The sequence below is a fragment of the Pseudopodoces humilis genome, chromosome 3, assembly GCF_049639895.1.
Source record: "Pseudopodoces humilis isolate 2021_Gansu_Grassland_sample_001 chromosome 3, ASM4963989v1, whole genome shotgun sequence".
NCBI classification, from domain to species: domain Eukaryota; kingdom Metazoa; phylum Chordata; class Aves; order Passeriformes; family Paridae; genus Pseudopodoces; species Pseudopodoces humilis.
In genome coordinates, this window is record NC_142202.1 from 84,064,680 (window position 1) to 84,077,184 (window position 12,505).

At 39.6% G+C, this 12,505-nt stretch overlaps 1 protein-coding gene across 3 annotated transcripts in view; it reads right to left on the reverse strand.

Annotated features, from left to right (window-relative positions):
* The window catches only part of KCNQ5 (potassium voltage-gated channel subfamily Q member 5), a 282,028-nt gene that overhangs the window by 19,058 nt on the left and 250,465 nt on the right, over positions 1-12,505 (reverse strand). For all 3 annotated transcript variants that reach the window (XM_088052801.1, XM_088052800.1, XM_014263536.2), the window contains one exon: positions 8,137-8,357. In XM_088052801.1, the coding sequence (XP_087908927.1) occupies positions 8,137-8,357 (221 nt within the window). The remainder of the gene's footprint in view (positions 1-8,136; positions 8,358-12,505) is intronic.

Below are 12,505 nucleotides of genomic sequence, written 5' to 3' on the forward strand. Positions count from 1 at the left end.
CAAGAACCAGGCCATGCAAAACCAATACAACATGTCAAAATCTCAATAGGTGCCTGAAGTTGATAACCTGCATGCTACTCATGCTTATTCATGTTACAGCACAGTGTTGTGTTGACTTGGCTAAAACCACACTGGTTTGGAAAAATACCTGATTGATTGATTTTGATTGAAATGTATGACTGAAGGTGAAAATTGGATGGTAGCACCTAACAGGTGCTGAGTTACTTTGAGCCATAGTTTTTAAGTATCATTATCAAAATTGAGAGTTTGAGTTGGGAATTGAAGTCCAAGCAATTAATAATGCATCTCCACAACTTGTTCTCCACCCTATTCAGCAGCCTCATGTGAGTGCAGAGCTGCTCTGGCTGCCCAGGGCAGCAGTGCTGGGCACCCCAATGTGATGCCCTCATCTCTATACTCATTTTCTCTTTGAGTGGTCAGAAAGAAAATGAGTGGGTAATTCAGTGCATCTAACTTCTGGGAAAATAAATTTGGACATAAAGTCAAAGCTTTTGGGGGACAGATATGTCCCTGTGGGAGGTGCCAGTGCACAGGTCTGGGCAGCAGGGGGTCCAGGCAGCTGCTTTATTAAGAGACTCCAAACTGCCTTAGTCTCATGTGGCTACTGAGTTCAGGTGAACCCTCTAGCCCAAGAAGCAATGCCAGCAGCTTAATACTCTCATTATTCATTCTTTCAGCCTCCTATGTGACCAAATAGGGCCTCTGTTGTGCTAGTCTATGTAATGCCTAGGGTGTCTGCAAGGTGCATTTCATTCAACTTCACCCTTTGAAGTACCTTTCTTCACTGTGAGCATTTACTGTGGTGAGTTAGGGATTTTAACCTGTGTTCTCTAAAAAATAGAGATACCCTATACATATCTTGTAATATTTCCACAGATGCTATAATGGATAGAATGCTTCACAAAATCCCAATTACTTTTTCTCCCCCCAAAAATTATTCTACATGCAAATGCCTTGATGGTTTATGTTCATGTGACTCATGCAATTTCCCTTTATAGGAATGAAATGTGTCTTAGCCTAGTGCCTTTGTTTAAATATGTTTCATGAAACTTCTCACCTCTTCACAAGTTCTCATTACTTTCCTATTTGTTTCAACACTTCAAAATATAAAATCCCTTCACTACCCCTATAACTGATTTTCTTTCCAATTTGCCTTTGCTTTAAAACATCAACAAGCTGACTCAATATATCACTTTGATTGCTCACTAAGTTCCATAGGAAAAATCAATTGAAGAAAGCAACACTAATTGTGATGGAACAAAATCATACCTAATAATGAGCCCAAAGCTCCCCCAGAACGGGAAAGGCTACAGCCCATGTTTACATGCTTTCCAGAACAGAGGTCAGAAAAGGGAAGCCCAAGGGAGTGAATTATGTATTTATTTCCTTGATCTCTGGAAAAAGAAACCAACAAAAGGAAAGACTTTGTTCTAATCAAGAAAGAAGAAGGCGGAACAAGTACTTCTGTGATTTTCTCTTCACATTAGATACTTATTTATAAAATGACACCAAAATCCCTGATAGTAGACAACAGTGTTCAAGTGGAAAAATTAAGAAAGAGGGAATAAGACTGACAACATCTAAAATTATTGTTTACAGGGAGCTTTTATGAAATGGTAGCCGTTTCCATGCTAGAAAGAAATTTTCAGTAAAGGAAGGAAACTGGTGCCTCCTGTAAGGAGGAGCATTTTTGCACAAGCTTGTAAACTTTGCCTTCTGTTCTGCTGGCTGTACCGATGGGGAGTTCAGTAGTGCTATATCAATAGCCCAGAAGAAAGACAAATGCTTGTCTTTCTTCTGAAACAGACAAAGCATTCCAGATGAGGAGGAGAAGAGGACATCACTGAGAACTGCAGTGCAATGTGAAACAGAGTATCTTAAAGAATATCCCTAACAACATTATATATGTCAAAGCGTTTCTGAAAATCCTCTGATTTGGCTAAAATGGAAGAGAGAATTGGTGGAAGGTTTTTTACATATTCTGGGTATAATGATACAGTTTCCTTTCTCTGTAAGTGCATTTTTTATTTTTTTTTAAGGTCAGAAACCTAATTTTGATCAGTTATCATATACTGCAAGTAAGTTCCAAATGTCTAAAATTCTAGCATTCCCTCTAACAACTCTCAATTATCTTTAGTTATTATTTAACTTCTCAAAAATTTCTGCACTGGCAATATTTCATGGAACAGCTTCCACTACTTAATTAAAAAGGAATCCTTTTAATTTTGAATGATGTTATGGAGGACCAGTAGACTTTCTAAAAGCAATTCATTAAATGCACAATAATTATGTTGTTCAAAAGACTTATTATAAATACTATCAAATTAGCCAGCAACTTTAGATGGCCATGTGAGAAAAGTAAAAGGTGACTCTAAATCTATGGCTTTAGTGTATTTTTAGATATATGTTTCTGTTATTTTTTTTATATAGCACATCCAGGAAGTAAAATAAATTGCAGATACATATGATAGTATCTGGAACTGTAGATTAATGAGCAAAATGTTACACTTAATTGACTGTTTCCCTGCAAGACCTTGTAGCACACATCACTTGTTATATGTCTGATATTCCATAAGGTCCTCAGAGGTTCCATGCCCTGTCATGGACAGGGGCAAGGGTTAGAGGATGACAGTTGTTTTAGATTCAGGTGTCTACAAGATAGTCCTGTATCTTGTAAGGATTGCCATGAAGGATTTCCTTAGTAGTGTTTCATAAAAATAAAACTATTCCTCAAATGTTTCAGATTTGGTGTAAGTGGGTTACATGTGGTTGGGACATTTTATGTGCATCCTCTCAAAACTAGTTCTTATCTAATATGTATAGTCTTCACTGCAGATGAGGGTATCCGAAACCCATGCAAATCATACTTCTGTGTGATGGTCTGCTGCTGTTCCTCACAGAGCTAAGATTAATAATCATTCACCTGAGACCACTGAGTCCAGTGAGCAATGGTGCACAGCAAGTTCCTCAAGAGGTATCATAAAGAAAGAGACTAAATTGTGGTCTCGTAGGGCCAGGACTTTGGTTGGAATAAACTAAAATAATGCCTCAAAACCAATGGCCTCTACTTATTTACACAAAAATGACTCAGAGCTTAGATCAGAATGCCAGATCTTACTAGTTAATTACAGTGGCAATGGTAATAAATGAGAGCTCTATCTGCTCTATGGAAGGCAATAACAAGAAAATAAATCTCTTGTCTAGCACGGATTGATATATTGCTAATAAATTTCATTCAAGCTTTGACAACATGCAGCTTCACTTTGAATCAGCAAATTTAAGCTTAGATGTAGAAACAACCCAACTAAGGTCTTCTGCCACATCAAGTGAACCTTATCCAAGGTCAAGCTGTTTATGCTACTGAAAGGACAACTTGTCATTTTTGCAATACATAAATTACATGGTAGCAGCTGAGGACATGGGGGCTGAAATGCACAATTGCATTCTTTCCATGGCTCTTATAATATACTCTACCCTGAGGATTTTGTGCAAGTACTCTGTAGGGAATGAAAGGCTAAAGGTCATGTGAGTGTATAATATTTGGGGATGGTGCAAGAAATCAAATATTTCCTTAGAGAGTTCTTTTTAATTAATCAAATGAAATATGTTTGTAATATCTCCAGTGCTGAATGCTTTTGATGTTTTATTCAAAAAGCCACACAATGTCTCTAGGTTACAGTAAAGGCACAATAACTCATTCAGAGGCTTAGAAGCATGGGATGGTAGAAAACAAATGTAATAGGGCATTTTTCTTCCTCACAGAAAACTGCATCCACAACATAATATTGGTTCATTAATTCAGCCGTGGTGGTGCAAAACTGGAGTATGATTTAAGCAGAAAAGGTTCTGTTCCTCAGAAAGTAAGGCAAGCAGAAAACAAAACAGGACAGGCACACCATTGTAAAGAAGAGATTTTGCACAGTTGAGTCTCAGTGGATGGATACACAACGTACAACAAGGTGCAGGCAGAGTCCCTTAAGCAAGGCATGCGATCACCTGTACTGTTTAATAACTAGCACAGACTCTGTCGTGGCCCTGCTGGTGGGTATTCTCATGCTCTGGGCACTGCTACCCACAGAAGTTTGGCTGCAGCTTCCCTGTTGTTGTTGTTAACAGGGACCAAAGCCACACTGCACGAGAAGGCCTTGGGGCCAGAGGTAGCTCCTGGCTCACTTTGTGTACAGGTGCAGAGGGCCCATGAGTGCCTCCAAGGTCAGACAACACCTTTGCCCATGTGACATAGTATCCCTTTGAGGAAGGCTCTTCCACGAGCCTATACAATCCTTTTTAAGTGTGTGCTTTGTTAAGCTTCACTATTTACCATTCTTGATTGGTGAAAAGTTCCCTTTCATCTGCCTTATCCTAATAATTCCCTTTTAGGCAGATAACATGGATTGGAAATTCAGTATTCTGGCACCTTTGTTAATTTGTGCAGGGTCCCCTCTTCAACAAGATTTCTGGAAGCTGTGAACCACATGTCACCAGAGGCTGCACATTTAAAATCAGATTATGTAAGTCTTGATATTCACTTTCACTCCCCTGAGCCATTGTTAAATGCCCTAGAAAACATCTCCACTCAGGCCACCAAAGACTTCTCTAACCATCAAACCTCTCTCAGGTTTGGATTCCATTTGCAAATGCACATATGTACCTGAATTAATTACTGCTGTTTTCAGACCCAATTTGTCAATGGCAATAAACGGTTTATGGGCAGTTTCAGAGGATTGTTACTAACAATAAATAAAGCCATTTGTGCAATGGTTTTGGTCATACTGTTCTAAGACTGCTATGCCAAAATCCTTTTGGGAGATATCTGCGGCTGGCTTAAGTGTTTTATTTGCTGCCAAGAAATTCTCCTCCTATTATTTTAATATGCAGTGGGGGAGTGCTAGAGTGTTTGTTGCTGGGTAGCCTAAGAGGCAAGCTACTACATTTTCAATCAGGTTAGCCTTTTAGTTGCCCCCATTAGATCCTGTCTGGACTAGAAACCTCCCTTTACAGGCCAGTTTCTAATTGCTAATGTTGAGTTTCTCCAGCAGCGTCTTTCTGGTGGTTTTGGCCCAGATTCCAACCATGTCCTTACCAGAACTTAGTCAGCATTGCAAAGTCTCTGTGTTGACAATCTATCTGCCTTAAATCATCCTTGTACGCTAACAATTTTCCTTCCTTTTGGAATCCTCTCCTTATATATTTACCTATTTTCTTTATTTTCACACAGAATTCAGTCCTCTGCCTATGCAGAGCATTTACAACTCCACATCCCATACAGTGAAATGTCTTCTGTCTTTTTTGGAAGAGGAAGTTCATAGTACAACTATTTTTTTCACTGATACTAAGTTTTGACACTGAGCTGGGTATCCAGCACTATGTTGTCATGGCCCCAAAGATCTTCTGTAATGTAATTTCTTCTCCCACCAAACAACCTACAGAGATGTAGGAATTACCAGAAGGACCAGCCGTTCAAGGGTCCTGTTTTGTGCCCAAGATTTCACCCAGATAAATTTGGCTTCTAGTTTTGGCTTGATGATTGGCCTGCCAAAATAATTAATTATTTGGCTGGGGAATACCTTGAGGAGGAAATGGGAGTATCTGGTAAGCAAGAGATAAGAATAATATGCTGCATACACTGTTTTTTTCACCCAGTGAAAAATGCAAGATGTTCTAAATTAAATACATCATCCTGAGATCTTTTTCACTGAGCTGTCAAATGCAGAAAGCATCAAGCTATGAAGGAAAAGAAAGAAAAAGAAATCAAGGTTAGTAGTGTCTGACTTTTCCTGCAAAAGTTTGGGTAAGGCAGCAGGGAGCTGTCTCTCAGCAGTGAGGACACTGGACATCTCTCTAATCATACTGGTCCTAGAAATAATTGGATGAGGTCCCAGAATGGAAACTTGGCATTTGCCTAAAGGCTGGAGACAATGGAAGCTGTTCCTTCTGCCACAGATGAGAAATTGGTTGTATCTGTTGGCCCCAGTTCATAAGGGTGGACTAGTAGCTGGAAATCACTGACCAGGAAACAGGCTGTGCTCACCCTGAGGAGCGGGAAGATCTTCAAGGGTTTACACACAGCAATGAGTGCTCTGTTGTTGTTACTGTCTTTTATCTGCAGATATACCCAAGGTGCTGTTTATGCCACCTTTTCCGTGAGAGGGAAACGATCAGAGGCAGCACGATCTACTTGTGCACATTCTTGTTACTGATGAAAATACGTACAGGACAAAACAGGGGACATGCTGAGGAAATGCTTCTATGATAAATGGGCTGATGAAAAATGAAACAGGTGCTTCAGTGAGGCGCAGACTGCAGAGCTGGGGCAAAAGTGAGACACTGATACTCTGAGAGAGTATCTGCTCAAAAAATTACTTTCTTCCTAGGTCACTTCCAGGCACAGTGTGAGTTACAGGGTTTTAACCTATAAAATTGCTTCTCATGTGGTTTGGGGAAGATACTTGTGCTTTATATGTGATTATGTAGGAAGTTTAAATTTAGACATGGTAGCTTCAACCACTATGCTGCCTAGAACATTTCTCAGTTCCCATTGTGGCCTTGTCTGAGCCTTACATCAGCGTGAGACACAGGCTAGGTCACACAGCCCCTGTGATGCAGCTGCCATGGGACATAAGCCAGGGCCTGTGCCCCAGCATGGAGATAGGAGTGGATATCAGTGGTCAGTGGAGTGGAGCAACCTGGATAGCATCCTGGTAGCTGATACACCACAGCAGCTCACTGTACCACAGACAAATTTGGAATTTGTGCATCTGAGACATCTCCATGGGGGAGAGCTAGCCTGGAATGACCTTAGCAAATACCACTGGTTTGTTTTGGTTGCCCTCCAGGAAATGTTTATTTACCCAGACTTTTCCTGAAGAGATCTGTTGTATAGAACATCCTCACTGAGGGATGGGGCATTGCAGTTCAATGAGTATTTTGCAATCTACATTTTTATGATAATATGTGCTCTTAAAAAGGAAGCGACATCAACATTGCACTTCTGTCTAATTAGTCGTACTACAACTGTTGGATGTAGCATGCATGATTGCCACTGTAGAAAGAGGTTGTACCTTTCCCATTCAGGCAGGGTCACTGCATTCTGTGGAAGTCAACCAGTTTGTTTCCTTTGTTTTTTACATGGAGGATACCATAAGAAAGAATAAAAGATTCATGGATTGGGAAATATGGGAATGAAGAAACCCAAAACAAAATCCACTGGGGCAGCAGTACCCCCAGAGCTATGTGAGTGCACCTTTCAGTGCTGGACCTGTCCCATACAGGGGTCAGTTGCACCTGGTTCTGTCAGCTCCTGCCTGTCAGGGGGCTGCTGTCACCCAGTTTGGTGCTCCTTTGGTTAGAGGAGTCACTGACTTTGTTTTGGTGAGCTTCATCAGATGAAGAGCCTTGCCTGGTTAATTTAATGCCAAATTAGACTTCAGCTAGAGAATGGATCAGCATAGGAGGCAGCCTGAGGGAAAGGCTAGGCTGCCTGCTGGAGGTTCAACAAGCCATTTTCACCAAGACCCACCTCTTTACATTTTAGGAGTGCTTCCTACATCCAAAATACCCTATAGAAAGCAATACATAAAAGCAGTAACACTGGTTTTGTTTGCTTAATCTACCTGCCTTATAAAGCCAGATACAACCCCATAAAACTTAAAGCATCCAGTAGCGTATCTTACTGGGACTCCTCTGCCTGAGGGAGCCAGTTCTGCACAAGCTGTGCTCTCAGCTGGCAAAGGCACAGACAGTGCTGGCTGTGCTGTGTGGACCACCAGCAAGAGGCAGCAGCTGAGCTCAGTAGTGGGAGAGGGGCCATGACAGAGGAGCTGCTGCAGCCAAGTCCCTGGGATGCTTGTAGTCCACTGTGACCTTACATAGTGACCCCTTTTTCCACCAGTTTCTCTCAATGCACCTCAGACATGGTTTACTATTAAAAAAAAAAAATCACATTATCAGGCTCTTTGAAGCAGACTAGCTGGTTTGTGTCTCTGGCCCCAAAGAGCAATTCTTTCTGCTTTCCTAAAATCACTGCACAAAGTGTACAATCACTGCACAAGTGCGCACGAGTGTGAGCAGCTGGGAGCAGTGTGCAGTGGCAAACAAGGGGTGAAAGAGTCCTACCATCGACCATGGGTTTGGGCTGGGAGCTCTTGAGCCGCAGCGAGGGCCTGAAGCGGGTTCTGTCATTGAAACTCCAGCTCTTCTGGACCTTGGTTGGGCTGCCCTCGGTGGCAATGTCAGCACTTGGTGACCGGCGATCTCCGACTGAAGATTGTCTGTTTTTTATACTTTGACCTCGTGGGCTGGCCATCCGGACCCGCTCCTTGAAACTTAGCTTTTGACTGTGAGAGAGAGAAATATATTTTATTTCATAATTACTTCAATCCATTTCTTTTTTCTGTTGTATGATTATTGAAAATGTGTAAAAAATGTCACTGGTATGAATCTGTTTCTTACACACTTTTATTTTCATTGAATATATTTCATTTGTGAATGGAACTGATTTGACGTAATTGTTTTTTGATAGAAGCATTAGCATTGGCAATCTATCATACAGTAAGAATAACCTTCTAAAGGAAATTAAAAATAACAAATAGAAACAATTTCACCCAATTATTGTGCATTAATCTCTATGATGTTTTTTTCTATTCCTTGAACTTGAAATAGGTTTGTTTCCATCTTAGTCAGCCAAGGCCAGTGCATTTCTGACCATATCTTCAGATAAACAAAACCAAAATGTATTTTATTGTTACTGCATGCCATGTAATATTGTCTGGTTTGGGGTCTTTTTAATCAGGCCAAAATAGTTAGTGTATATTCATGCTTTTTCAGGATGTGGCACTTCCAACATTTCATACGCATGATTAGTGATCACTCATATCCAGAATTCCTTGTTAGACCACTAACTTGGACAAGACAAAACCAAAATTAATAAAATATCCAAGAAACAGCATGATGACCGATTAATGGAAATGTAATGATACGTTGTGTGCTCCCTAAAGTCATTGCTGAAGATTAAGCTGGAAGCTGACTCTGTGCAGGTGGTATGGACAGGTACCAGAACCCATCCAAGCTCATGACTGTGTCTGCTGCATCAATGTGGTCTTATGGTTGACCAATTGTAAGTTGTTTTTTTTTTTTTCCCTGCTGTGCTTGTAATCCTCCCCTCCAGTCAGCTAAATGTGGGATTTGTAGATTTTCTGTTTCTCAGTGCTTAAATTACCTTTGTCCAAACATATCTGATGAACATCCTGTGGTCACTGTGACTATCTGCCTATGCTTTTTCACTATTTAACATTTTTGCCTTTGTTTGTCCCTTCCTGTAGCAGAAGACACAAAGGGGAAACAGAGAAGTAGTCCGATACCAAGGTTTGAAAACTTTGTTTTATGCAAGGTTAAAGTCAGCTGGTTGAGCAAGGGAATGGTCACCTTGATCAGTGATCCTGTTCTTTCAAGGGGAGAGGTGCTGGGGGCAGTGCAGTGTCTGTTCATGGTGTGGTGTTACTGGGACTTGCAGTCCTACTGCCCTGGTATAGGCTTTGCAGGAGGGGCTTTTGAAACACCTTTAGCAAAGACTGTCTACCTGAAAAATATGTTGGTTCTTGAAGGTAAGACAATTTCTCTCAAGGTCTTTGCATTTAATTTCAGCATGCCCATAAGATGTTTTGAACAGAAACAAATCCTGCAGATAATTAACTAGTGCTAATATGGACTATGTGGTTCTTAGATGTTTAATCTACTGCACTCTGAAAATACAATGTTAATATGTAATTATATGAAATGGAAAGTAGTTATAAACCTCTGTGGATGTGAAATGTTGAGATGAACATATCTTTGTCCGTGCACAGCAAAGCATAGCATTTCAGTCTGAATGCAAACATCACTGCGAGCAGAAAGGATGCAGATTGTTGCAGGCAAAACACATGCTGGGATGCTTATAATGCAATAATTTTCAAGAATACTAAAAAATGACCACATCAATAGAAAGACAGTTAGATAAATGTATTTCTATATGGAATGTTGGATTAATTGAAAGAATACCTTTACTACAATTTCTCAATGTAATCCCCTTCTTTCCTCGCCCAAATAAGCAATTGTTGAAATAAATACATCACAGTGATGAAAATGTTATCTATTTCCATTGTAAATTGTTACCCAGTGCTGTGGCATAAGCAATACAAAAGACCCAGAGAACCTAATATTTGAAAAAAAAGTGAGTTCCAAAATTTAACTTTGAATATAAATTACATTTCAAGATTGAATTATATTTCAGTTCAGGAATCTTTTGCTTTGTACAACAATGAAAATATAAACTGTAAAATATTTATTAACCACTTTATTGCATTGCCATATTATACAAAATGAGGAAGAGAATCAAAACTGACTTCTTATTACAGGTATTATTCCTACAAGTGTCCCCCTCTTTTTAAAGTCCCCTTATGGTTCAAATTGTACTTGCTATTGAAAAATGAAGTCAAGTGATGTTTTTTGTTTTTTTTTTTCTTTTCAAATATTAGAATTATAAAGTTTCTGGATAGCTCTCTTTCTGCTGCACTAATAAAAATGAAAGGAAAATGGATAAAATAGTCATAAAAACTATCTATATAGACAATATTTTTTTTTTATAATCCCATTAACTCAAAAAGAAAAACAAAAATATAAAACCAAAGTCAAAATGGCATGTGTTGTTTTGTCAATTAATTTGTACTAATGAAAGCACTGGCTGCCTTTAAATTAATGGTAGACATGGTTACTTAATTTATAAAAGCTGAATGGTACACAATTACTACTTAACCTGAATATCTTTAGTTCTCCAAATCAAAGAAGTAAGGCAATGGTGAAAGGCACAGTAGCCATTTTTTCTATACTATAGACATTTTTCAAAAGGACAATGCTGAGAATGAAAATATTAATGTAAACTGCAGAGCTAATACTTAAAAAATTAAATAAAATCTGCTTAGTAACAATGACAATGTACTGGCATGCCAAGGGTCCATGCAGAGGGTGCTACATTGTGAAGAGAAACACAGCCCCTGAAGGAAGCAGGGTTTGAAAATCCTCTTTTGCATCTTAAGATGCATACCCAAAGAGAATAGTTATAGCAGTTCTTTGCTTCTTGGATCCCTGTTCCTACTTTGAGACTGGTGGGAAATGCTCCTGAAGTCACTGGGTCCATCTCAGCACAGGCATAAATTGTGTGACTGACTGTGGAGAAGAAAGGCTGGGAGAAGAAAGCTTGTGCTTGGGAAAACTCAGTCTTGGGGCTCTTCTATGTATGATAAATAACAGGCCATGAAGGAGAAACTGAATCAGAGTGCTTTGAGTGTACCCTAACCGGGCTTTTACCCAGAGTGAAAGTCCCTTTTCTTATAGGATAAAGCCTAAATCCTGGCTCTGGATCCAATAGAGGTAGAGATGGTGTTAAAATTACACAGTGAAGATAATCTTACACCATTCAAGCATCTTTGGACGTTCTGCATTCAAATCAATAGCCAGTGTCTCCTTTAGGGCCCTTTATTCGGATTTAATGCTGGTTGTATAAGCATTGGCTTGTGCATGCTAAAAATCCTTCAAATCTTGCACTTCTTGGCCTATTATATTTTTCTCTTTCACCTTTTCTCCTCTCTTTTTACATGGTATCCAAAGGAAATCCCTTGAATCAACGTAAAGCTGTTAATGGCCATTAGATATTAATGCATCCCCATAAGTATCCATAAACTTTGAATGCTTGTCCAAAAGGAAAAAACCATGAGAAAGAAACAGGAAAATAAAATTGCACAAGTTCCTAAATCAAAACTAAATGACAATGATCTGAGAGATCCACAGCTGTCTTTAATTATCTCTGCATTCCTTTAGTTGTGTGTCTGTCCATCATTTCTTGTACTTTGTATGACTGATAATTTAGCCCAGTTGGTTGACATATATTTTTTCTTCCTACGGCAGTCTTCCCTGGCAATGGTAATCTCTTTGGACCTATCATTCCTCTATTCTTGCAGGTTAAAAGTCGTGGATTTTATTCTTATTGATAACACTAGAGCTTTGAAGCATCTTTTAGTGGTGGTAATTACAACTGGCAGCTGTAGAAAAGGAAGCAAACGACTTTTCTGTAGTTGCCTGCCTTCTGAAAGGTCAGTTGTAGGATCTTATGACTCATTTCTCCCATTGCATGCCCAAGATGCCCACATCCCTAGGATAGCAAATGACTTTCTAGTTTTTATTTCTTCAAATTCTGCATTTACCACCTTTGATTTATGAATAGGTTTGTAGGGACGCTAGAGGTCACTGTAGCTTCACTGCAGAGGGAATGATCACCTTCTGCTGGTCCAAATGACTACTCTGGGTAAGAGATTGTTTTAACTGACAAAAGCATACAAACCTGTGCTCCCTCTGTCTTCCACGGACCATCTCCTTATACTTTAATAACTGAGGATCTCTTTCCTTCCCAGTCCAACACCCCCATTTGCCTGCCACCTTCCTATATTTCTGGTCA